The sequence below is a fragment of the Vigna angularis genome, chromosome 4 (assembly GCF_016808095.1).
Source record: "Vigna angularis cultivar LongXiaoDou No.4 chromosome 4, ASM1680809v1, whole genome shotgun sequence".
In the NCBI taxonomy this organism is placed as follows: Eukaryota; Viridiplantae; Streptophyta; class Magnoliopsida; order Fabales; family Fabaceae; genus Vigna; species Vigna angularis.
Genome location: NC_068973.1, coordinates 26090495 through 26117995, shown reverse-complemented (window position 1 = coordinate 26117995; position 27501 = coordinate 26090495). Strand labels below are relative to the sequence as shown.

The following is a 27501-nucleotide window of genomic DNA, read 5'->3' as shown; positions in this document are numbered from 1 at the left end:
ACAATAAGCAAAACTTAACAGGCATTGCATAATAAAGGAAAACAGGAAAAATATTTAAAAAATAAGAGATTATTTTTAGATATTTTAGTACAAATTACAAAAGAAAAGAGAAGATAGCTAAAACTTTTTTCCTCCTATAAGAAAATAAATTATAAAATTATATGATTATAGTTAACCAGAAGAAAAGTATAATAAAATAAAAACAAAAACCGTAAACATCATGAAAATTTCACTTTTAACTCTACTTCCTCCTTTTCCCATTAATTCTCCCAAAAACAAATACACATGTTAGAAGATTGCGTTTGTGAAAGGTTATATAATCTCTCAATATGAAAAAAGGGCTATAATGTTGTATTTTATATTAATTAGTTTCTCCTTGAGTGTTGTTTTTGTTTACCTTTCAAATCCTTTTATTTCCAGTTTTCTTTTTAAACGACAAAGGCAATACATAAATAATTAACTATATGAACAAGAAAATAACATTAGCGACAATAGTGGTATATAATATATATTTCAGAAAGTAGTACATAAAAGAAGTAATATTTCGAGTCTTAGGCTTTCTTCACATGAGATGATTTGTGGCAGATGATTTTGAGGAGAGTAATTGAATGGATTTAAGGATAATCTTTTTGTTGTTTGTTTGAGTGAATTTGAAGGTAATTGAGAGTGGATTTGGAAGTACAATTTGTGAGAATTAGTGGAGGATTTGATTGATGTGACATATTTAAAAAATTTGTTTAATTGATATAAATTAAAAATTACCAAAATGTTCCTAGTTATTAAAGTAATATAAAATGTTATTTGTTAATGTTATATTTAACTGTAAAAATGTTTATAAAGAGTAAAAAACTAAAAATAATTATTAAAATTAATTATAATATTATAAAAAAAAATATTTTAGTAAAATGAATTTATTTTTAATTATAATATTTTTATAATATTATTTATTACCAAACGGTATGATTTTATTACAGTTTGGAAGTGTCTTGTTTATAATTTCAGAAGTAGTTTCCACACCACCAGGTTTCAAAAATGTACTAATACAATGATACTATCAAAACATCACCTTTCGTTTTCTACTCTTATTTTTCGATCCAAACCTTAAATTCATTCCATATTCTTTCATCAATTCAAACGCAGCTAATAAAGGATTCAAAACCATTATATAATCTAAAAAACAACAACTACATTCTGCCTCAATACCAGATACTCCATTGACAAAAGGTTGATACATCATGTATGTTTAATACAATAATTAAACAACATTAACCTAATTATATCATCCAGAAAAATGGGTCCCCGAGAAGTGATCGAGGTGGACGTTCAACCGGTGATTTCGCAAGCAGCAGAGTTCCGGCACGAAGTACCAGTCGCCAGTAAAGTGCTCCGGTGAGGATCCATGCTCTCTCAAACCTAGAAAGGTCAGTACAAAATTATTCAAGCTTGCAACCTCCACCTCCACCTTCAAGCTTGCAACCTCCGGTGAGGATCCCTCTCCAACTTCATCACAGATGATGGCACCTCCACCTACAAGCTTGCAACCCAAATGTGCTCCAAAAGAACCGAATACATACCACTGTAGAATGGAATACAGGGTGTAACGTGAAGCCAAATTGTAAGGGAATCAAATACAGAAAAATGGAACCGAATACACATGTTTTTACTTTAGGGAACCAAATACAAACACAGGAACCGAGTACAGGTCCCTTTGTATTTGTTTGTACTGCAGGAACCGAATATAGATGTTGTGTAATCGAATACGCCTCTGTTCTTCTTCATTCCTGCAACTGAAATAGTAGTGAGTCACCACCGTGTCACCGGTTTGCTCGTTCCCCACCACTGTCATATTCGTTGGCCATCACCGCTCATGGACGACGTCGCCACCGCAGAACCTGCAAAACGCCATCGCTCGACCAATCGCCTTTGAGGATGCGGGTTACGGCGAGTGTTGCCCTTGGCCGCGGCGCTTATTGCCAAACCCTCGCGCCACCGATACTCTCTCGCCCTTTAATCGGACGTCGCCACTTCAGGGCCGCCATCTCCCTCGCGCCTCCCTCATCTTCTTCACACATTCGCCCATCAACTTCCTGTTAATTCATGTCGTTCTCCACCTTCGTCGACTGCTTGAAGGAGCATGGGATGGAGCTGCATCCTCTAGCATCATGGGTCATGGGCCAAGGGTGATTGTCCACCATCCACCACCATGGAAACACCTTCGTCAAACATCAGACCGCCTCCACCTCCACGCCAACCTTGCTGCTTGAAGGAAACAACCGAATACAGCGTTGTTCGAAGTGGTTCTGCATAGTGGGAACCGAATACCACTCCATGGTAACCGAATACATCTCCTTCGTCAAGTTACCAAAATGTCTGGAACCGAATATCACTTGATGCGAACCGAATACAGCGTTTTTGTGAATCTTTTGCCGGAGTGGAATCGGTTCTGTGTAAAAACGAATCGATTAGGTATATTAAACTCGTACAGAGATGGAATTTTATAATACACTGAGGGCACAACTGACTTTTTACCACTAATCCCTCCAAATCTCTTCACTTTCGTGGGTGATGAAAAATCAAGGCATCCCGCAAATCCGTTTTCAGCAACCTCATGTTTTCTCTCATTCGAACACGACTTAATTTTCAAATCGTCGCTCGCATTCGTCTCTCAACAATATAATATGTTCAAACGAATACTGTGTTAGTGCCGATATCTTTTATGTCGGTTAAATGATATTTATTATATTTATTACATCGCATCTACAATTATATAAATGCAAATGACAATGACAAAACTTATAATACCAAGAAAGAACTATACTAATTTATTTCGTAAAAATAGTTTTGTAAATATATATATTTAATTAATTATGCACACACAAAAAAAATACTTATACCCAGAAATAAAAATCAATGGGTAAAATAATCAAAATAATAATTACAATATGAATTCTAAGTCAAAGATAAAGCAAGACTTCTATGAAGAACATCTAAAAGAGTAAATAATTTCTTTTATGACAATGAGGAAAAAGAACAATAGAGATACAGCATTGAAAACTACTAAACTTTTAAACGTTGAAAACCTAATTAAGTAATGATATAAAAAATATCATAAAATTTTGTTTTTTATACTAATGGTATAACAAAAAAGGTCTATATTCCATTTTCATATATCATAACAAGTAGAACTTAGTTCTTCTTATGGAGAAAAAAAAGAGTATCCACTAAAGGAAGCAAAAGTCACACAGTGGTGTTTGTTAGACTAAAAAAGTTCTAACAAGACCATAACCAAACTTAGCATATGAAACATACTTGTATTAGTCTAAATGTCTAATAATGAGATCGTGGAAAACTAAGGTTAGGGCATCGGCCATCGTAATTCGCCACCAGCTTTCTTTTTTCATGTTTGTTTTGTGTGAACCAAATCCTTTTGCGTTTTTTATTTTTCAATTGAAATTTTTGTCTACAAAATAATTACTTTAAAGACAGTAAAAAAAATTGTTAGCTGTATATCCGAATATATATTTATTCCATATCATGCATTCATTGTAATATGTTTGACTTAACATAATAATAAAAGTAATGGAACAGTTTTTCATACTAAACAATTACTTGCTTGCACGATTCCTCTTATTCCGATTACCCTTAAATGGATTTTTATCTAAATAACCTTTTTTTTAAAAAAAATTATTATCCTTTAGAGGAGGAAGAACTTTGTTTCGAACTAAAGGGAAGTTATCTCTTACGGCAAAACTCAAAACTTATTGGTGTATGCGACATCCAAAATACATACAATGTTATATATATATATATATATATATATATATATATATATATATATATATATATATATATATATATATATATATATATATATATATATATATATATATATATATATACACGTAACAACACTCTAGGCATATACTTTAAAAAAAGGTAAATTAGTATAATATGATTCAAAATTGGAAAATCTTTCAATTTAAATAAAATTAAATAATATATTTTGTTTTAAAAATTATAAACTATAATGTATCTAATAATAAAGTTATAAATTAATTTTCACTTGTATCCTAAACTTCATTTAATGTTATTATGAATCATGGACTTAACTTATAACTCAATAATTTTCAGAAGACAAATATTAAATACAAGTATCATGTGCTAATAACTAACTCTCAAAATTTGAATATATCCACTTACATATTAATTCATAAGAATCATGAGAACTTTCTAATGCTTGTTATACTGTATAATAGTGCAAATTCATCAATTTCTCACATATCTCATATCTTTATCTATTTTTTTAATATTCGTGAAACACGAATATTTCCAATGATTGATGGTTTCATGTTCAATTACACTTTTTATGTTGTATAAGTAAATTATCATATAAATAATCATCATTCCCATTGATAACATTCAAAGAAAATCAACACAACATACAAGTAAGTTAATAATATCAGTATATACATTTATCTACAATCATATGACTTCAATAATGATAAAAAGTTAAAAAATATTGCTTGAATGAATTATAACAAACAAACGATTTTAATACAATTGATTTAAATTTTGTAATTCTAATAACTATAACATCTAATGTCATACTTGAACATTTATTATTACAACAATCAAAACGAGAAATACAATTAATAAAGATCCTCGCACATATAAATATAATTTGAACTTGGTTATTTTCTAAACTCTAACTTCTTATTGGAAAGAGCTGCCAATACAATTCTTGTATAATTTCCAATAAAAGTTTAGGAACAGAGTATTATAACAGATAGAGATGTCAATTTGATCCATGACCTCGGGGCTAGTCCTAACCCACTCTTGAAAAAGTCCCCTCTTAAGAAGCTCCTCAAATGGGGGCCAAAAAAAAGCCCCAACCCCCAAAGCCCCCTCTCAAGGGGGTTAGGGTCAAGGTTAAGGTAGGTTTAGTCCACTAAATTTTTTTTTGGAAACTAAACTTCAACATTCTTAATAGTAACTATTAAAAGTACTAAATTTTATATTCATGTAATTGATTTCTTATTTCAAATTATTAAATAAAACTAATTAATTATAGTATAATAGAATATTTAATACTCAAAATAACCACTTTTTTAAATAATTAAAAATAATTGCAAACCACACACTTAATTTTATACAACTAAATAGTATTACAAATTTATTTTACTGAAATATTATAAAAATGCTTTATTTTGTTGTCAATTTTAATAAAATTATGTCTTATATTGCAGACACCAATTATATATAATTAGTAATATCAAAATACCACAAAAAGAGATAATAACATATTAATTTGATTTAATATTTGCACTGCTTTTACAATTCTTAAAAAGAATCACTGTTTTGTTTCCTCGACTTCTAAAATATCACTCAATCTGTTTTTAATTATTTAAAATTAAAAATAATTCAAAAATTTATTATCTAAAATTTTTGGATCAAAAATAGTATTAATATTTTATGTGTAAATTAAACTTATGTTTTATTTTGTTTTTTTCTCTCTGATAATCTTTTCTCAAAATCACCATAAGATATATTATGAAAAGAAAGTTAATTTCTTAAAAATTTATAAAAAATGAAAATTTTAAATAGGCCTAAATTACTAAAGAATGACAAATGTTATAGTGTTTCAATTCTTTAACTAAAACATTAAATAATTTATTTTTAACTTTCAATTAGAACACATAACATAAATGTATGTTTATGTTTATGTTTATATTTATGTTTATGACATTTAAAAATGTAAACATTTTGAGTGAGTAGTACGACGAGATTGAATTCTATGGGCGAATACAACTTTAGTCTGCACAAGGTTTATGAGTTTTTTCTTTTTATTTATTATTTTTGTTATGAACATGATTTGTTGAGTATAAAATGAAAAAAAAAATCATTTATATTTAATTTCTTTTTCAATAACTTTCTAAGAAAATTAAAAAGCCTCATTTTTTTTTAAATTAAGAGTTTCAATTAGAGAAAATCTTCTCTTAAATTTCAATTAGGATAATTTTAGATAAAAAGTTAATTTCTTACTTATAACTTAAAAAAAAGTGAAATTAAATATTTAAATTTCAAATTTATAAAATGATCCTTTAATTATATACTTAGAGAATCTAACTCAATAAATATTGTCATTTTGCTTTTACTTCTTGATTTTAGAACTCTCCTCTTACAAAAATTTTAATTTATTTTCTATAGTAACTATTTTTGTAACAAATTAGGATTTAATTATATTTTTTTCTTGTATTCAAAATGAACATTTTTTCTAAAAAAAAGGCCCATGGGCTGGCCCTGCCCCACAGGGCTTTTGAAGATATTTTGATCCTGTGGGCTTTTTCTACGAGGAGCTTTTTGGCCCTGTGGATTTTTCTGGCCCTAACCCACAGGGCCAAACCATGTAAGGAGGGCGAAATTGACAGGTCTAATAACAGATGCAGTAATAAAAGAATTTGTTTATTTATTGAGGATGAAGTAGAAAAAAACTGAAAGTAAAAATCTATTCTCAGCGGTTTTTGAGGGGCGTGGTTCACAAGACATCCACGTTGTTTTTGTTTTTACTCTCGCCACTTCCCAAATACATTCATACATAGGTAAGTGCAATCACATTTCTTGTTTCTTCTTTCCTTTCGATTTTACAGATATTGCAGTTGTTTTTTTTTAATGTGTTCAGAATTCTACCTTAACAATACATTACATTTCATTAAAATATAAGTATATCAGTAATAAATACGATAAAATTCTAAATACAATTAAGGACAACAGATAATAAATAATAAATAGGTTTTCTCCAATTTTAAACACAGTATATCACTTTGTCGCCCACGTGGCAGTCACCGACGACTCACGACGCGCATTGCGCACTCCTCTTCCTCTTTCCCCTTTCTTTCTTTTGTTTGGTTTCGTTTATCACTCCCACCACTGTCGTCCACATTCACTTTCTATCTCTACTCAACTACCATGCTCTGCTCAGCCCAGACCGGAAAATCCGGTCTGAATTGGCTCGACCGTCTCCGGTCCAACAAGGGCATCCCCACCGGCGACGAACCTGACCTCGATTCCTTCCTCCTCACGGCCCATCCTCAGTCCCCCCAGGCCCGCCCCAATGACCCGCCCCGGAAACCTCCCTCCGCAGCCCGAGACGAGCCCAAGCCCATGACGGCCCTCCTTGCTGAGCTCTTTTGCATGGGCGCCACCATCACTAAAACCAACAAAAAATGCCCCAGGAAACAGACCAACCCTAAAATCTTCCTCTCGTCCTCCGCCGCTAATACCGCCGTAGCCGTCGCCTCCGCCGCCCCGAGAGGCGATGCGTTGGTGGCGGAAGTGGAAGAGGAGACCGTCGCGGATCGCGGCGAGGAGGAGGAGGGTAACGAGTTGAAGGGTTTCACGAAGAGCGAGGTGACCGTGATCGACACGAGTTGCCCTGGGTGGAAGGTGGACAAGTTCGTGTTCAGGAAGAACAACGTTTGGAAAGTCAGAGAGAGGAAACCTAAGAACAAGTTTCTCGCTAAGAGGAAGAGTAACTCTACTCTCGTGCATCGTGACGCTGATGTCAATGCAATTGAGAACTCCAAGTAAGAGCGTACGTAGCTTTTGTTTCTGAATCTTAAACCATTGGAATGCTTTTGCTCCGGTTTGAACTTTGAAATTGAAGTTCTCATACCTTGTGCCTTTGCTGAGGCTCTTGCGTTTAATTTTTGAACTGTGTTACTCTTACTAACATACGAGGAGTTTGCCACTTGCTTTGTTTTTTGTATTTCTCTATTCTTTGTTACTGTTATTGGGTGTGCTTTGTTGCTTGCATCGTTATCGCATGCTTGGAAAATGGTGGTGCCTTTATATTTTATGTTGGTTTCGGCAGATTGATCAATATCCTGTTCAAGATTTGTGTTGGTGGAAGTTTGGAGTGGTAATGTCAGTGTTCTTTTGGCTGTACGTACGGAAGGTTTTGTTTAGATTTGACAGCTATTTGATGAAGAATAAAATTGCAACTTCTAGTGCAACTTAAAAAAGTGTTTAGTTTTCTTCCTGATTTTTATGATTGCATGGGATCTATCTCAATATTTCCTATCACTCACTTTCTGCTGGAGGTTTTGAACTGCTATTTTGGCTTCTTTAATCGTTATATTTCCTGTTCTTACTTATGTTCTTAAACTTGATGATAAGGTTTGCTTTCTGTAAGATAAATCCTTGTAAATGTTCACACTACATCTTCTGTATATATACGTGTGTTTATGCATGTATGTATCATAGAAATGTTGGTGTTATTTAGAACCCAAAACGAATGATAACATTTATTTCATTACAGATTCTTATCTTATTCCATCCCCATATTTATAAGCATTGCATAATCTTTGATTAAGAGTGCTTTGTGTGTTCAAGTATAGCTTTACTACTGTTTAGTTATTGCATGTTTAGATGATTGTGGTGCGGACGTGGGTATATTATGTTTTTTTTGGTAAGAAATATAATTAATTGGGTGCTCATAAACACGATATTTATGTTTTAAGAGGTTTCAGTGTATTGAATTAACGGTTTATTACCTATTGGGTCAGAGTGCTTCTTTTAGACAAACCTTTTCAGCATTTCATACCATTTTTCATTCTCCCTGAAGCTTAATAGTAGATCAAGAAAATATACAGAAAAATATATCTAACTATAAGCGGGCAAATCTCCCTATTACAGTACTGGAAGTTAATCTGGTGCTTATGGCTTCCTAACTATGTTTATTGAGATGGGCTTGTAGATCTGTTAATACTACTTGTATAGTCTCCTCTCTCAAATATAAAAACTATGATGAGGATTTCTTCAACTACATACAATACTGTAATTGGTTGACAACAAAACCTGACATCCAGAAAGAAAATGAAGGATAACATCCTGGTAATCAAGTTTACTGGTAGGAGACTCTGTTATGTACAAGCCTCTCACTGTATTTCAAAGATAAAGGATAAAGCCCTCTGAAAAGTACTTTTTTTTCTATTTTACTTTTATTTTAAGCTGTTCATAATTAGTTTTAGAGTAACAGTACTCAAAAAACGCGTCATACTATTTTCCTATGAGTCAATGTATTTTTAACTAACCCTTCAGCCACTTAAGTTATTCACTCCCATTCTAAGACAATCAATTTTCATATATAATTTATCCTGTTCCTTGTATTAAATTCCAATCATAGTATTATCTTTGTATTTTTTTAAGTTTCCACAGGTTTCAATAAATAGTTTATTGTACTTCAATCTGCATGCCCTTGAATGATTAGATTTATTTAAATTCTGTTTTTTGAGATAATTTCCCCAGATACATCTATGTTTCCTTGTTCTAGCAAATTGAGAGCGAGGCATTTTTCTGTCAACAGCTATTGCTATGAGCTTTGTGCTGTTTGAAAATTACCATGATGATAGACATCATAGATTGAGTACAAGTTTGTCCTTGTTTTTTTTCTTCTACATAGCAAAGCTGGTAAAAAGCACTTGCGTTCATGCTCCTTGTTCTATCGGTTCATATAGTTCATAAACAAATAAATGTGTGTGTTGTGTGTGTGTGTGTGTATATATATATTGTGCTGAACCGTTTTACGTTTCTGGTTGTGAAGCAAGTGGTTGTATGCAATGTTTTTAACCTTTGAAATAAGTAGTAATAAGCCAATCAGTTTAAAGAACTGTTCTCTTTTTGGGGTCATGGAGATAATATTCACATTTTGTGGATGTGGCCTGCTTCAAATACATATAATTTTCAGTCCTAAGAATTTTTATATTTCTTGTGCTGTCATTTTTCAGGGACATTGTTATCAACATGAGAGGAGACAAGCCTGTAAAGACACACAGGGTCATCTAAAGCCTTATCCCCAAAGGAGGCAAGTCTACTTACTGCAAGTTGCGTATGGTTATTATTTTTTCTTTTTATGCTCTAATCAGTCCCATTTTCGTGGGAAGTATGTGAAGAACAGGGAATGGAAGGAGATTGATCTTCTCCCATTCGTTTCTCTTCAAATACTTTCTGTTTCTATGTTGACTAGGAATATGCCATAACATCTTGCTGGTTCTCTCCCTTTTTCAGGTCTTCCAAAAATTCAAGAAAGGAAAACATACCAGTCATTTAATAACAGTCATCTCCTTGTAAAAGAGCAAAGGAAAAAGAACAAAGTTCAACAAACCAAGAGTAAGAAAATAATTCAAGTTTTTACAGGTAATTTAACTTCAAATTTGAAGTTAGCTGCAGCAAGTTATGATGCAGGCTTTGCCCTTTCTTCGATTTGATGGTGGCACTACTGGTCTTCCATTGGCATTTATCAATTAAAAACCATGTCCTCTTGAAGAGGGCTTGTCTCTGTTGTTCTAAACATTAGTTGTAGTGTCAAAACATTTTCCTTTTGTAAATTTCAGTTCCATTTTTCCCAAATTGAAATATTTTTTCATCAATATATTTATTTGCAGCCGTGAGTTGCTTTTCTGAGTTGGTTATTGTTTCGATATTTTGGTTCATGTTCAGGGGTGGAAGTGGGTGGCTTACAACCCTAACCTTCTAGTCTAATTGCATTTTTGTGGTTTGAATTCTTTGGATTGAGTTAAGTTTCGTTTAGTGTATCCATTAAGCTTCAGACAGATGAATCTGATACAATTCAATTACATAATAAATATATGACAAGAATATTATCTATCAAATACATTTGGTGTGAAAACCAATTTCATAGTTGGCCGTATAAATGTTTTGTTCCATGTATAATATTTAATAGTAAATAATGTATAATACACATCTTTTTAAGGATTGTAAATAGATATATGATTATCTTTTTAACTTTAAATAAGTTAAGAAAGATTGTTTATGTTTGTTATATAGTACTACTGCTATCTGACAAGAATTAAGAAATGTAAATGTTGATTATGAAGTTTTTTAACAGATTAAGAAGTGATTATACAATTTAAATTATTTAACTAATGATTTAATTCGACCTAATCTCGTTATTGTTGTATTAAGTTACTAAATAAATAGTAATAAAATTAGTTTAATTATCTGAATTAAAATTATACTAAATTAAACTTAATTTAAACTGACTAGTCTTTTTAAAAGTGAATTAGTTTGTGTTCAGTCAAAACCATTAAGTTGGGCTAGGGGTTTAGATAGGAGTTTCAGATCTCGTCTAATATTCCTATGTTTTAAGACTTATAGATAATTTGTTAATTATTTTAATAACGTTAGACTAACACTTTTTCTATACATACTCATTCTCTCTTGGTGACTGGAAAATATCACAGTGTATATAACAGTGTATATATCCTACAACAATACTTATCGTAAATGTACCATTGCAAGTTCCTTTTATGTCTACTAGGATTTTATTTTGTTTTGGATTATTTTCGATCAATATTTTACATTTTAAAAGTTTGTAATTAGTTGTACATAGTCAAATATTTTTCACTCTTATTAACATTGATCTCTTCTTAGGACAACTTAGTATAGAGCACACTTTTGGTGTCTCTTGTTGATGGCCAAATGTCCTCTACATAAGGTTAAATGCTAAGTGTCATGTGTTGTGTTTTGAGGGTTGAGAGTGAAATGCTACCTACTGAAGGTTAAACACTGTCTACTAAAGACCATGTGTCGAGGATCAAGTGTTATATGTAGAAGGTTAAGTGTTGCTTGTTGATGGCCATGTGCTGCTTGCTAAAGACTATTTGCTGCCAACCAAGACTTGGCGATGGAATAAGCTCTTCTAAACTATATGACTCAAGTAAAGTGGGGATTTCTAAATGGGTCGATGGTTGCGAAAGCTTGATGGTGATAGAAATATTGTGTACAAATGGTGGATTTGATGTGGTGAGATGATGACTCCTCCTTCAAGTTATGGCTAGCGGAGAGGCTATGGTGGTGTTTGGTGTACTCTTAAGAGAGGTTGGACCAACTTAAGAGGAATGATGGCTAGAGAAAACCTAGAAGGGGTGCTCTAGTTTTGGTGACCTAAGTTGGATAGTATGACACAAATTTGGTAGCATAACAATACTCAATTCAAAAGTTAATTTACATGGGGGAGACACCTCTATTTATAGACTTAAGGTGTCTCTAAATTGTAGAAGTAAAACCCTAAAAACCTCAATTTGGTTAGCTCGGAGACCAAAGTACAAATTCTCTCTCTTAGGAGGAGGACATGTGACCACTAACATAGGAGAATCCTCTCCATTCCTAGAATGACACATGACCACTATCTATGAGAAATCCTTTCCATTGAGAGCATGACACATGGCCACTCTCTCCCAAAGGTGGGACACACCTTTCTCCTTTGCTTACCAAGGCAAAGACTAAACATTGACCCATGTAGTCAACTCTATAATACGAACCTCTCTTGGGTCAAATTGGGTGTTGACCTTTGTTGACCCAAGTTAACCAAAACACTACACTACTTGGCCTATTATACAAGGCCTAAAAAGGAAATCCTATACTACTTGGCTCATGATACAAGGTCTAAAATAAACCTAATATACTAAAAACTTACTAATGACCCATGATTATAAGAGCTTAGGCCCACCTTCCACAGATGACTCCAACTCTTCTTGAGTATGTTTGGCCATGGCTAGGGGGTATGACATCACTTGGCATCGTCTGGCAATAATTAGGTGTTTCTTTTCGAGGGCTACATGCCTCTTACCAAGTGAATTGCCTACTAAGTGGCCTAACCAAGTATGTGTTGGCTTACCAAATCTCATGTTATGCCGCTCACTATAAAACTTACAAAATCTAGTCAAAGCATTGTCTCAATCAAGGTAAATGGGCCATTGGGCCATTGGCTCAAACCTAGACCCATCCAACTAAGGGCCTATGAGTATTAAATTATATTATAAATATACTAGTAATTGAGGTTTGTTTTCGCTTTTGACATTAATTACCATTTTGACTTTTTTGCTGCCACTTAAAACTTACTTGAGCGTCATATAATCTTCTCCAAACATAACACATATTCATCTTATGAAGGACAGGTAATGAGAAGAAGAAAACAAGTAGCTGGGAAAGTGAAAGTTAAAGAAGTCCGTGGAGTCAGAGTCTCTTTGTAAGATATTTCTTCGACTAAGAACGTAACTACTTAGAATTCCAAACAATCCTCACCATTAAATTTGAATTGTCTTTTAACAACTTATGTTTATTTAGAATTTTTCAAACTACATAGACTAAATTGTGGAAGCAACAACTTTGAAAGTTTGAAAAACTTCACTTTATTTATCTGTAAGGACACGAAACATACCTTTAAGATGTGATATTATTGATATACTTTATTTAAAAGTAAAATAAAACTACAAATGAAGTTCTCTTTATTTAAGATTTTGATAAAATTTATTTTCTTAAAATTTGTTTTTCTAAGGTGTAAGATATGTCTGGATTCCTTATAGTGCTAGAGCTTTTTGGTTTGAGAGAATACATACTTAGATTAAGTACCCTATTATGATTGATCTCACGCTTTGATTGCTAGAGAAAAAAAAATTGTGAACTTTAAGGTTATGTTTGCTTGTATGAATTTACTGTTCACAGGCTCAAATTTGCATGGATGGCTGGTGTTTGCTTTGAGTGATTTATGAGCAATGCACACGATAGTTTTGCAGGATTATTTGCTCCTTTCATCTCGCCTGTACTGAGCAGATTTAGGAGTGCCAAATGGTTTTATTACCAAAATATCCCAAACTCAGATCACGTTTTGTTTGAATATTTTCCTTCTTTCACTTCAAAAACTATGTGATACAAAATTTTAACTTTATTGTTTCACATGTTATTATTATTTTAACAATTTCAATAAATCATTATTCTTTCTATTAATTTTTACATAATTATTAAATTAATCAAAATAATAATCATTGTTATTATCTAATAATCAAATATATAGGTTTTTCAATTTATTATTAAATTGGTATTTAATTAAATATGTCAACAAAATAATATCCACAAAAATATTGAACATCTTTTTCATAACAAATACATTAAGAATTTTTATTTATTATTATAGGAACCAAACACTATCATAGTGGACCAAGGTCGGACAACTATGTATGATTTTTTTGAACCTAAGGCCATTCAACCATTTGGAAACACAATATAAAACAAGCAAACATATATGCAAACATAGATGACTAGGTTCAAAAGAGAGTTGTATATTGCGTTATACATTGATGAGTATGTGTTACTCAATATTGTACATTTTTATCAACATTTAATTAATCAACTCAATATTTGTGATTCATGATAGGAGCCATTGACAAGTGATGGTAACCATACCAAGACAAACCTAAACTGTATGTTTTGTTCCCTGCATAGGAAGATGAAATCTAACTTGAAATCCTTGTTACAAACGTAAGTATTACATTATCTCATATCAATTCATTTTGATATTAATATATCAACTTATGTTTTAAATGTTTCAAATGATTCAAATTGGTTTAGAGTTGTCAGTAGGCCCAAAGCACAACAAATTGAAATAATCTATATGTTGGTCTTCATTGATATTTAACTTATTAATTTTCATATGTGAAATTTAGACTATCATATTTAACTATTTTCTTTGCCATATTTAGTGTAACAAGCAGTCAAATTCTTGGGCATGTAGGTACTACATAATGTCATGGATGAAGATCATTATCCGAGCAGGAATTAGAGATAATTGGATAGAGGTGATAATTTAGCTTTGAAATCTTACAAATCACATTCAACCTTGAACACTAGGAGGAAAATAATAGTTAAGTTTTCTTGTTTTGCAACGGTTCAACAATCCATCCCCATTAACAGATGCTGCAATCAGGAAGTTATGACAGGAATGGACAACATATCTTCTAGAGAGATGGAGTTAGACTACAATAGTTTACTCTCAATTCTTTTTGTTTTGATATTAATAGCTTTAGTTTTAGTTTTATTTGTCATAGTTGTAGTTATAGTTTGAATTTTGAAAAGATGAATTCTGGATATATCAAATACAAACACTGGTTTTTTGATTTTTAGGTGTGGTAAAATCGAAAAAACGAAGCTTTTATATAAAAAAAACACTACAAAGACGTCGAAAGATACATTTCTTGATGCTAATTGACGTCGAAATTCGAGGAATGCATTTTTCGACTTCAAATCCCTTACAATGCCACTTCAGGGGAAAAATTTCGCTGAACGAAATGGTGTGGCTCAACGATATTGATGTCGGGGAATATATATTCAGATGTCAAATCTCCCTTTTCATTTTACAAAAACCACCCTTGGATCACCGCTAAGCGCGAAGGGATTTGCTCTAGGCTCCATATGATGTCAATATACATATTTTTTCCGACGTCAAAGGACATCAGTAGTATTTTCCAACGTTAATTAATGTCTCCTGATATGACATCAATCTATTTTTGGACGTTAAAGTCCAAAAAACACCAACATGAAAACTCTTTTTTACACTAATGACTATTTCAAATAATTTTTGCCAAAAAATATGTTAGTCATAAATATTATTATATATTACTATTACTATTAAGAACAATTTAATAATTTTTTATTTATTTATTAAAATATTTTCTTTAATCTATCACGAATGAAATTCTTTCTAAATTTTTATAAATTTTACTTTCAAATTCACTCTTTGTATCTTTAAATTCCTAAAAAAAAAACAATACACACTTTATTCTAAAATTTCCTCAAATTTATCCATTTATTCATTCTGAATTCATCATAAACATAGCCTAAAGATATTCTCTTAATCTATACTTCATTATACATCTTTACTTCGTAAGTTATGGTATTTGCCAGGGTGAAATAATATTTAAAGATATTTTAATATTGGTTATAAAATATAATTAATATATGGACGAGTAAAGATATATTTAAACATTTTAAATTATTTAATATACCAAGTTCATAATAATAATAAAATAATTGAAAAGGAGAAAATGACAGAAAGGAAAAAATAAATAAAGTTGATTTAATTTAAAAGTTATAAATTTTAATATTTTGTGCTTCGCTCACTCAGGGGGCATGTTTTCCGTTTTCACCACTGCCACTTCACTAAACACAATTTCGTCTACTTGGGCATTGCAGAGATGGTGTTGCCACTTGCTGCTCTGTTTGGTAACTGTTGGTGTTCCTGTTCTTCTACCATCTTCTGTCCATTCCCACTACCAAACCCACCCTCTCGTTATTCTTCAACCTTTCACACTAAGCTTCAGCCTCAACCCCAATGCTCACTGGCTAAAATCCACGTCAAACCCCAACTATCAAACCGCGACTCCATTCGTCGCCGTCGCAGCACCAATTCCCTTCCCATTGCTGATGCTCAAGCCGGTAGGTAAACCCCTAACTTCTCAGAGGCAATTTCTCAAACACCTTTGTTACTGACTCACTTGCGCTCTTCGTGTTTTCAGCGTCGTTCTTTGCTCTGTTTCAAGAAATTGGGATTGGCTTTGAGGAAACTCGAGTGCTCTTCTCCAACAACCCTGACCTAACCTCTGTGTCTGTAGAATCATTGCGCGCTCGCCTTAGTTCTCTACGATCTCTCGACTTCGACCCTCTCGCACTCGGCAAATTAATCACAAAGCGTCCAACTGTCCTAACAGACAACCAAATTGACCCTTTGTTGACCTTCCTTCGAGACGAATTGCAAGGAAAACTCGAGAAACCGCGACTGAATCGCCTCTTATCTTCTACGGAACAAAATATATTGGCGAGTTTTCCTCAGAAGGTTCGATTCCTCGTTGACCGGGGAATCCCCGTTGACCAGGTTGTGCATGTGCTCAACAAAGTGAGTTTGCCAAAGGTCTTGTGTGGCAGGTCGGTTGATGAAATCGATAGAACTTTAGCTTTCTTGGAACCCTTTGGTGGCATTGATTTGATTCTTAAACGCCCTCAAATTTTGAACCATGATTTGGATGCTCAAATTATTCCAAGAGTGAATGTTCTGATGGAGCTTAGTGATGGAGATGTGGATAGTGTTGGGAAAGTGTTGGTTAGGTTTCCCCTTTTTTTGAACTATAGTGTGGAACATGTGGAGGGACATGTTGGGTTTTTGAGTTCTTTTGCTGAGCTAGATTACAGACAGATATTTAGGATAATACAAGTGTATCCGGCTGTTGTTACTGCCAGCAGAGAGAGGAAACTGCGTCCAAGAATACAGTTTCTCAAGGACTGCGGGTTAGTCTCAGATGAAATCTTCAAGTTCTTGATTAAAGCACCCACATTTCTCAGCACTTCATTCCATGAGAACATTGCATATAAGCTGGTGTTGCTGGTGAAGATTGGGTATAGGTTCAGGACAAAGGACTTCTCAGTGGCGGTTAGGTCTGCCACTAGGACAAACAGTATGAACATGCAGAAGGTGATTGGTATGTTCTTGAATTATGGGTTTTCATGTGAAGAGATCGTTGCCATGAGCAAGAAGCATCCACAAATACTACAGTATAATCACGCTTCTTTGGAGATGAAGATGGAATACTTGATAGAGGAAATGGGGCGTGACACTGAGGAGTTACTGGTTTTTCCTGCATTCCTTGGGTACAAGTTAGATGATAGGATTAAGCATAGGTATGAAGTGAAGAAGAGTGTTAGAGGTGCAGGAATGTCTATCAATAAGCTTTTATCTGTTTCCGAGGAGACATTCACTGGCAAACCAAAAAAGGCCCATGCATAGCGGAGCTTCAGTAATATAAAGGTGAATAGTCAACCTATTTTCTTTCTTCTGCTTCAGTTTTGATGCCCCTTTTTGTTTCATTCCTTGTGTCTCAAAGCCTTATCCAAGGAACCGTAGTAGGAAGAGTAGTTCTACCACTTCTTCAGCTCTAAGAATTCATACCGGGCGTTAAAAGAGAGGGGAAATCTTGTAGTGTGATGGGTGCAATCATGTATAAAAACACATTTCATGCATTGATGTTTTAAAAGATACATTTCTTTGTTTATGGGTTAAATATCTTTTTTACTTATTTGACACAAATTTAGAATTTGTTTTCAATTTAAACTTTGATATATTTTTACTCATCAAACATTAAAAATTGAATAGTTATAATATTTTTAATTCAATTAAATTAAATTTTTTTACATATCATATAACTTTCTAATTAACGTATCAAATAGTGTAAATATTAAATTTATTTATATATTAATTGATATAGTTAGATTAAAAACACTATATTTATTTATGTTTTGATATCGTAAATATTAAATTGTTTAATATATTAAAAAAAATTCAATAATTAGATTTAAAAAGACTATATTTATATTTATTTATGTTTTGATGACCAAAACATATTAAAGATTTAAAAAATAAATAAATTTTAATTTCGTGTATGTAAAAAGATAACTCATTTTTCACTTGGCATATGTGGATATACTAAGAGCTATTGGTTGATTTTCTTGAGGTGTTCATGGTAGGATTTGTAATAAAATAAATTTTCAACTAATCAATTTTATTGATTTAGTTTTATTCATTTTTTTTAAAAAAAATTAAACATGTTTTACAATAAGGAGTCAAGGTCAACGGTCCAACGTCAAGTAGGTCAATTAAGGTCCAAACACTGTCTCGAAATCCAAGTCCTCTCGTAATTGTTTGTCAAAACTGTTCGGAAGATACTTATAGAAGGCACTCCAATGCTAAAGTCAACCCAAAGTTTGATTGTTCAAGTATTAACGATGCAGTAAATGCATATCACCTACCTTTTTACCTCAAACCTGTATTTATAAATTTTGGACTGGACTTTTGATTAATATTGGCCTAATTGTGATCCAATTGTGAGTAATCACAATTTACCTCCAAGTTGGTAAGCATTAAGGTTAAATGTCTTAACCATCGACCAATTGGCTCTACTCCTCGACCGTTCGGTCCAAATGGTGACTTGTTCATGGATTTGAATGACGAATGACCGTCTGATCCATGGCTGATCGGGCAGTCATACTGTACAAAACATAATCTACATTGAATTAACACAATATGGAACAAATTAGTTTAGTTTGAGTCAATCATATTATTTATTATATTTAGGTGTAATTTTATTTGAAGAAAATAAAATATATTATAGGTTTAATCATTCTACTGGTCTTCATTTTTGGTTCGGAATTGTAGATCGGTCTCTCAATTTTTTTTTGCCTCAATTGGGACCCTAATTTGGAAAAATTGATGCAATCCCGCCCTTGCCGTTAAATTGACTAAGCGACATTAGGAAATGACGACGTGGACATGTTAGGAGATGATGAGGTGGACGATACGTGGCATTTGACCTTCTTCTTCACATCGTTTCGCCATCTACCGATAGAAAGGGAGAACGCTACACCACTGATAACGATTGAATTTAACTTTATTTGATACTTAATTTTGATACTAAAAACACCCTCTTTGACTTAGAAACTAGCTTGGAACCATATTTTTGATGAATAAGAGAGTTAAAGGTGAATTTAATGGTTTTGTGCTAGATTTTCTTGTTTTCAACAGGATTTGAGATGATTTGGAAGAAGAGTTGAAGTAGTAAGGAGTTGGAACTCAGGAAGAATTGAAAAAGCATCAGAAAGGAGGATCACAGCAGCGCTGAGCGCCACTTTAGGGGCCCTCAGCGCCAGAGTACACTGTCTCACGCTTGGCTGCCCTTTTCTAGAGCCCTCAACGCAGGATACCCCTGGCTCGCGCCTGGGCGCCCTTTTTAGGGGTGCTGAGCGCAACTTCCTTGAGTCGCACCACGTCTGCTTGCCTTCTGAGCTAACCCTAAGCGCCAATTCTGACCCGCACATCGCCTAGGCGCCCTAAGTACGGCGCTGAGTGCTGGTCTTGTGGGCTTTGACCCGTTTTATGTTATTTTTATGTTCTATTTAAGGACTTGGACGTCCTAGGGTTCACATCTTTAGATGAAATAGGCACAAAAACACACTCTTTGATCCCTCGGAGGCGAATTTGGATGCAGAAGCTCCTATCTTCAATTTCTAGGATTTTTTCTTTCATTCCTTTTCCATTATTCATCTAGTTTCACCATATCAATGGTGAACTAAACTCTATTTGTTGTTGGGGAATGATGTAACCTTTGTAAACTCTCATATATTGAATTGATTCTTGATTATATATGCTTCTTTCATTAATTGTTAGGATAATTCTTCTTCGCATAATGCTTGCTTTGTTTAACTCATTATTTAGCATGATGTATGATTTGCACGAGTACCAGAAAGTATCTTACAATTCATGATCTAGAGAATTATTCCCAAAAGCAGTATTGCTCAAGAATGGGGGTATGAGTTCTGATTGTCTTAAGCTTATGATCTTAAGATTTAATTATTAAGAATGCTAGAAATTGTATGAACTAATAGTTAAGGATATGCTTTCTTCGCCGAGGAATTGGGTTTTAAGTATTTTAGATAGTGACACTAACATTAACGAAGAAGTATAATTCGTATATGCATGAGAGTAAACTAGGTGAAATCTAACCCCAACAACATATTCATTCCATAATATCAAATCTATTCATCTTTACACTTTTGTCCAATTGTTCAAATTGCATGCATATCTACTTTTCAGTATTTGCATTCTAAACCCAAAAGAGTTTGTTTTCAAGTCTTATTTAAGCAAGAAATCACATAAATATTTAGGCCGTGAGTCTCTAGGGAAACGATACTTGGTCTTACCATGTTTATTACTTGATACGATTCGGTATATTTGTCGGAGTCTTAACAACCACCACCTGCAACAAAACCTTGCGACACCACAAGCAAGATCGATCTATCGCAAATCGTGCCTCCCATCAGCATGAAATCTCACGACCAAACAATATTTGTAATGCCCCAATTTCCAAGGTGTCACAGATTACTCAAAAATCGGTAAAATTTCAAACTTTAACATAACGCGAAAACGTATTTTCAAAAACCTCAACATTTAAACGTGCATAAAACATAATAGTTCCAAAACATTTGTCCAATGAAAATAACGAAGGAAATAAAATGACTTCAATTACATTGTCTTAAAGTTCAAATGTAATAACAATGAATAAAATCTCAAGTCTGTCCCCCGTCATCTCTCGAATCTATCATGTCTCAGCACCATCTCCAACATCATTTGCTCACGTATAACACATTATACGATCATGCCAATAATATCATTCAATAACACACAAACACGTATGAGGTAAGCTACTAGTAAAACAATCATAATAAATGATACAAACACACTGATTAAATCAAGAATAATCAAATACCTCATACATAATAGTAATGACAAGGAGATTCCTAATCCACTAACATGACAATTCAATCAAAACAAATTACTCGATCCTCGATCCTCAATCTTAGGTCCTTGACCTCTAACTTTTGATGTCATCACTAACATCTTTCACTTAGACCCTTGGTCTATCCACTCATTAGCGCCTATGTTACTACTTACTATAACTTTTATAGTAATGTTGCTGTCACATAACATCACTGATAACAGTTGAAAAACTGTTATTTTTATACTTAATTTTGACCTTAAAGACAACCTTTATGACTTAGAAATTAGCTTGAAATCAAGTTTTGGAAATAAGAGTGTTGGGTAGGTTTTATGCTTGGTTTTCCTTGTTTTTGCAGGTTTTAAGATGAATTGAATGAAAGAAGTGAAGTAGCGAGAAGTTGGACTCAGAAAAGGAAGAAAAAGTGCACAAAAGAAGAGCCGCAAGTACCACTCAGTGCCACTTTTACCGCTGAGCAACACTCTGAAGTCCTGCAGTCAACGCTGAGGGGAAAAACTGCAGCTGAGCGTCAAAATAGAAGAATCGCACTTACCGCTGAGCGCCATTTTATTGGGCCTTGGGCCAATTTTCTGTAATTTTTAGGAAGCTATATAAGGTTTTAGCCGAATTAGGGTTAATATCTTTGGACAGAAAGAGGCGAAATCACACTTTCTTCACCCCTTGGAGGAGGATTTTGGGTGCTCAAGCTCTATTCTTCAACTTCTAGGGTTCTATCTTTCATTCTTTCATTGTTTTTCATCTAATTTCGCCATGTCTATGGTGAACTAAACCTTCATTGTTGTTGGGAAACAAATGTAATCCTTTGAAACTCTCATGCTTTCTTTCATTAATTGTTAGGGTTTTTCTTCTATACTCTATGCATGCTTTGTTTAACTCATTCAATTGCATGATCATTGATGTTATTTGTATGGACACATATAAGTAAATCTAGAACTGAAGAAATTCTCCCAAGAGCAATATTGCCTAGACATAGGGATAGGAGGATTGGTTGCCTTTAAGCTTCTGCGTGAATGTAATGCATGAATAATTGCTAGGGAGACAAGACATTGTAAACTAGTGATTAGGAGTAGGCTTTCTTCACCGAGACGTCGGGTTTAAGGTAAATTAGAAGGTGACATTAACATTAATGAAGAAAGATGAATTCTTGAATACATGAGAGTGGATAGGATGAATTGAAAACCCCAACAACATAATCATTCATATTATACATCAACCGTTTTTGCATCTTTCAAGTCCATTGATCAAGACTTTGCATTCATGTTTATTTTTCATAGTTCAACAACAATATTTTCGGTTACAAGTCTAAGATAATCAACAAATCACATAACTGTTTAGGCCGTGAGTCCTTTGGGAAACGATAGTTGGTCTTACCATTTTATTATTACTTGATACGATTCAGTACACTTGTCGAGGTTGTAGCATCTTAAATATCATGAACACCATTATAAATACACTATCATCATGACTTTTCCAGTCATAAACAACATTATGAGCATCACCGTACCATAAACACCACAGTGGAAAGAATCAATCACACTCTTGTACCCACCCTCACCGATTGTATTCGCTCCTACAACCCCATCTATATATTCCCCATACAGATACATTCGAGGTAAACAATACATATTCACCACCTTTATCTGATTTAATCCTCTTAATTTTCTTATTTCTTTAATTTTCTAATTCTGCTTTATAGGTCAAAAATATCAAATGCTTCATTTTTATATTTGATTAAGTACACTTCGGTGTATATAGAATAATCATCTATAAAGGTTACAAAGTAATTTTTACCACCTCTAAACATGATTTGTTTGAAATAAGCTATATCAGTATGAATTAACCCTAACAATTCAGTTTGACGATCCATAAAATAACAAGTTTTTTTTTTGTTATTTTAGATTCTACACATATATGACATTTAGTACTCTGTTAATATGCATATTAACTAATCATAGTCGTTGTATTTTATTAACATATGGATAATTCACATGTCCTAATCTAGCATGTCAAACATTATATGAATCAACAATATAAGTAGAAAAACAAGATTCATTAATATTTTTAGAAATATTGAGTACTCAGAGACCTTGACCACAATATCCATTCCTTACAAAAACATTATTTTTTGTCATTACAATCTTGTTAGACTCGAATGACATTTTAACCCCCACTTTTCAAAATAGTGTTACAGAGATTAAATTAACTCTAATTGATGACACATGTAGCACATCACTCAAGGTCAGAGTCTTTCCATATGTGAGCTTGAGAAGAGTTTTCCCTTTTCTCATAACATGAGTTGTCCTAGAATCACCGAGGTAAATGTGTTCTTTCCCACCCCTTACACTGGTGTACGAGGTAAAGGCACTTATGTTTGCACAGATATGTCTGGTTGCATAAGTGTCTACCACTTATTTGCTCACATACAATAATAATATAATCTCCTTCAACTATATTTGTCCTAGGAGGATTGTCGTTTCTTGCTCTAGGCCTACATTATGGTGCATTGTGGCCTGACTTTCTACACATGAAGCAATTTATTTTCTTCTTAAAAGTGAGGTTAGATCCTTTAGGGCAAGATTTTCAAAAATTATTTTTTCTTTTATGATCAGGTTTGTGTTCGTACCTTTTTAGAGCAGGTTTGTCTTCTATCATATTTGCTTTTGCAGACAAAGCTTTAGTCCTTGTAGTAACACATTTTTTCCTATTGGTATCTTCAATAATTATGTGTGTAAGATGTGACATCTACTTGTGTATGTGTTCAATTGTTGTTTGCAATTAGTCTAAGATGAGGGCAATTTCTTGATCAAAAGTTCTGAAACAAATTTATCGGATAGAAGAATGTTCTTCTCTGTGATATATTCAAGCATACTATGGTACTCGTTAATTTGGGACTTGATGTTCTTATCTTTAATCACTTCCCAGTGACAGTAATTGCCAATGATAAACCTTTGTTTGATCACATCTTTAGCAGTGTATTTGAGAACCAATGAATCCTAAATGTCTTTTACTTCCTTATATGAACAATACACACATCGAATAAATCATTAGAAAGTGCACTAAGAAAAACAACTTCATATATTTATTGTCTTTAAATACTTATCCGTGATGTGTTGTTCAAGATTCCAAAATACATCAACTTTCAAAATTTTTTGAGGATACGAAAATTACTAAGGAACTCTAAAAATACAAAATAGTAAACTTATGATATGATAAGAAAGAAAAGAGAGAAGAAAAAAAAAATGAGAAACATGTATATTTTGGAAGAGTAAATGAGGCTAGAAGAAACAAGACTTGCAGTGGTAGTCTCGTGAGCTGGCCACCAACGTTCAAAACATCAAATAACCAATCACGAGTCTTTTGGTTACTAAATCAAATAACCAATTACTCACTGAAACTTTTGGCAGAAGATCTGCAGACTTTTTGAAATACTTATTCAACTTTTATAACAATAAAGTGGGTTAAGAAAGAGACCGAAAAAGACAACTGCAGCCATGATAAAAGATGTTGGTCTTGAGTTTCCCAAGCATTGAACTCAGAATTCTCAATTCTGAAATCACGATCAGAAACTGACAATAACTTAAGAGGAATAAGAGGGTTAACAACACAATGATGGAGACGGTAAGCTTTGATGGCCGATTTGACTTTTTGTTTCTAAAGGAGGAAATTGATATCAGAGAGTTTCTCCTATATCATGTAGAAAAGAACTGGTGACAACGAGCAACACCATAGGAGGATAAGAAGAGGATTTGGGGTCTAGAATAGTAATCATGAATCAAAGAGATTGAAGTAAAACGATGACAACAAGATTGCCAGAATAAAGCATCAAGATCTAGATACCATTTTGAATATTGAGTACTAGAAATAGAAAATAATATGAATGATAATTTGATATTTCTCATTATCCAAAATAGAAACGTAACAAACCTAAATAAATTGAATCCACCACAAAAACAAGTTTATAAACGAGAGGACTTGTAGACATTGAGGAATCTCGTTCAAATTTTCGAGTTAATGCTAAAAGTTGACAACCATGGAACAGACTGTAACATGCATAAAAGGACAAGGGCAAGGACAGGGGCATAAAGGAGAATGCACAAATAAAAGAAGCATGGGGCAGCAGATGACAGAGAATACATGCAGCAAAACGGTTAGGAGGGGCACACGTCAGCAGAAAAGAAGTGGGTATTTGGAGGATTTCGTTTGAGGGGGTGACACAGGCCTGATATGAATCCTTCTCTAACTTTCTAGACTCTCTGAACATTTTCTCTGCTCATTCTGGAATTCTTCATTCCACAGGTTGAATCCTGTTCTTCTGGAGGTGCTATAGTAACCGTTCGGCAGACGATACCGTTCGGTCCTCTTCTTCATTCTGCCACAGTACTGTTCGGTCATCTTCATCATTCTGCCACAGTACCGTTCGATCAATACCCAAATACCGTTCGATCTTTCTTTATTTCCTCTTTTATTACGTGTTTTGTTGATCGTCCTTATTACACCGTTCTGTTCTGCATATATTACAACTCTTTTGCTTTGTTGGTTGATTGTAATAGAACGAACATTTACCTTATTTATATATATCCGGACTCGGTTCAATACAACTATTACGTTTCATTGGTGCTTTCATTGCTCTTCAAGGCGGAAGCTACCAGACTGAAGGATATTCAAGTTGAGTTGAAAACTCAAGGCAATGAGATTCAACGGTTACTTGAACGATTTGAGATGCGAGACCGTCAACAGCGTGACTACAATGTACAAAAAGAGGCAGAAAATTAACATCATTTTGATCAAATACAAGCAAACTTAGAACGCTTGTTACTGGAAAAATCAGTTCACCAACAACATGAAGAGTCCACGGCGAACACTCCACCACCACCGATTAATGTTGCGTTTCCCATGAGGAATATTTCTTTGGAGTTTCCTCATTTTGATGGCACGTCTTCAGTGCTTAGTTGGATTTTCAAGGCGGAGAAAATTTTCAACTATCATAGTACACCAGATATGGCGCGAGTGGAAATAGTTGCTATGCCTTTTGAAGGTGAAGTGGTACCTTGGTTTTAGATGTTACAGAGGTTAGCCGCTGTAAATACGTGGATGGATTGAACCCGTGCTCTTGAATCACAATTTGGACCTTCGCCTTTCGATTGTCCAATGGCAAAACTTTTCAAACTACAGCAAACGGGTTCGATCTCTGATTATTATTTGCAATTTATGTCCTTGGCAATTGAAGTTACTTCATGAGGGCAAATTTACCACACTACAAGGCGATAGAGAGTTGGTGCCAACTTAAGCTCAATTAAACCATATCAGAAGAATGATCAGACCAATGCTATAACAGAAATATACAAGATGCAATTATTGGAAGAGAACCTCCACTCTGGTCCACTGTTAGAGGCACAAACTGAGATGCAACATGAACTCGCTATGTTACTGCAAAATTATAGTTCAATTTTTGATACTCCTCATAATCTACCACCTCAAAGATTCCATGATCACTCTATTCCCCTGTTGGAAGGCTCTAATCCGGTCAAGGTCAAGCCTTATAGGTATCCTCATATCCAAAAAGAGGAGATTGAAAAGCTGGTAGAAGGAATGATAAAGGAAGGTATTATACAACATAGTAAAAGTCCTTTTTCTTCTCCCATTATTTAGTCAAGAAGAAGGATGGCTCATGGAGAGTTGGTACAAACTATAGAGCTCTTAATGCTATAACTATCAAAGATAGCTTTCCCATTCCAACTGTGGATGAACTCATTCCAAGTTTGATCTCAGATCTGGATACCACCAGATTTTATTGAAGCCAGAGGACCGACACAAGACAACTTTTAGAACACATCATGGCCATTATGAATGGTTAGTTATGCCATTTGGATTGACTAATGCACCAGCTTCATTTGAAAGTTTAATGAATCACATATTCCACGAGTTATTACGAAAATTTGTGTTGTTTTTTTTTATGATATTTTGGTATATAGTTGCAATTGGAAGGATCACTTATACCATTTGGAAGTTGTCCTTAGCATTCTGCAGAAGCATCAACTCTTTGCAAGGTTTTCTAAGTGCAGTTTTGGAGTGACACAAATTGAATATCTTGGGGCATACTTTGTCTAGTTTTGGAGTAGATATGGATGATAGAAAACTGGTTGCAGTACGTGCATGGCCCCAACCTTCAAATTTAAAACAATTGAGAGGTTTCCTTGGTCTCACAAGATACTATAGAAGATTTGTGAAAAACTATGCGAGTATTGTTGCACCATTAACCGATTTGTGAAAAACTATGTGAAAAAGCTACTACATCGTTTGAGCAGTT

The 27501-nt window shown here is 33.7% G+C and overlaps 2 protein-coding genes and 1 long non-coding RNA gene across 5 annotated transcripts; 2 read left to right on the top strand and 1 right to left on the bottom strand.

The window, feature by feature from the left end:
• Nucleotides 1-1146: 1146 nt before the first annotated feature.
• LOC128196166 (uncharacterized) lies at nt 1147-2701 on the bottom strand. Of its 2 annotated transcripts, none has more exons than XR_008248371.1 (2): nt 2523-2701; nt 1147-2443 (listed from the first exon to the last, which is right to left on the bottom strand). It is a non-coding gene; the product is annotated as an uncharacterized LOC128196166 (long non-coding RNA). The 2 variants fall into 2 exon arrangements; XR_008248370.1 differs by having other exon boundaries at nt 2530-2701.
• A 4146-nt stretch (nt 2702-6847) lies between these two features.
• On the top strand, nt 6848-10461 carry LOC108329963 (uncharacterized). Its single transcript, XM_052876243.1, has 3 exons — nt 6848-7583; nt 9786-9862; nt 10066-10461. The coding sequence occupies exons 1-2, from the start codon at nt 6967-6969 to the stop codon at nt 9841-9843; spliced, it is 675 nt and encodes a 224-aa protein (XP_052732203.1). The 5' UTR covers nt 6848-6966; the 3' UTR covers nt 9844-9862; nt 10066-10461.
• Nucleotides 10462-15957: 5496 nt separating this feature from the next.
• Nucleotides 15958-17897, top strand: LOC108330844 (transcription termination factor MTERF8, chloroplastic). Of its 2 annotated transcripts, none has more exons than XM_017565420.2 (2): nt 15958-16294; nt 16371-17897. In XM_017565420.2, the coding sequence occupies exons 1-2, from the start codon at nt 15985-15987 to the stop codon at nt 17630-17632; spliced, it is 1572 nt and encodes a 523-aa protein (XP_017420909.1). In that variant the 5' UTR covers nt 15958-15984; the 3' UTR covers nt 17633-17897. The 2 variants fall into 2 exon arrangements, with proteins under 2 accessions (XP_017420909.1, XP_017420910.1); XM_017565421.2 differs by having other exon boundaries at nt 15964-16290.
• The last annotated feature ends 9604 nt before the right edge of the window (nt 17898-27501 follow it).

Bases quoted from the DNA above. Each gene is read 5' to 3' on its own strand.
- LOC108329963 (XM_052876243.1), top strand. From the start codon at position 6,967: ATGCTCTGCTCAGCCCAGACCGGAAAATCCGGTCTGAATTGGCTCGAC. The intron at 7,584-9,785 runs GTAAGAGCGTAC...GTCATTTTTCAG, and splicing joins AATGCAATTGAGAACTCCAA to GGACATTGTTATCAACATGA.
- LOC108330844 (XM_017565420.2), top strand. From the start codon at position 15,985: ATGTTTTCCGTTTTCACCACTGCCACTTCACTAAACACAATTTCGTCT. The intron at 16,295-16,370 runs GTAAACCCCTAA...TCGTGTTTTCAG, and splicing joins GCTGATGCTCAAGCCGGTAG to CGTCGTTCTTTGCTCTGTTT.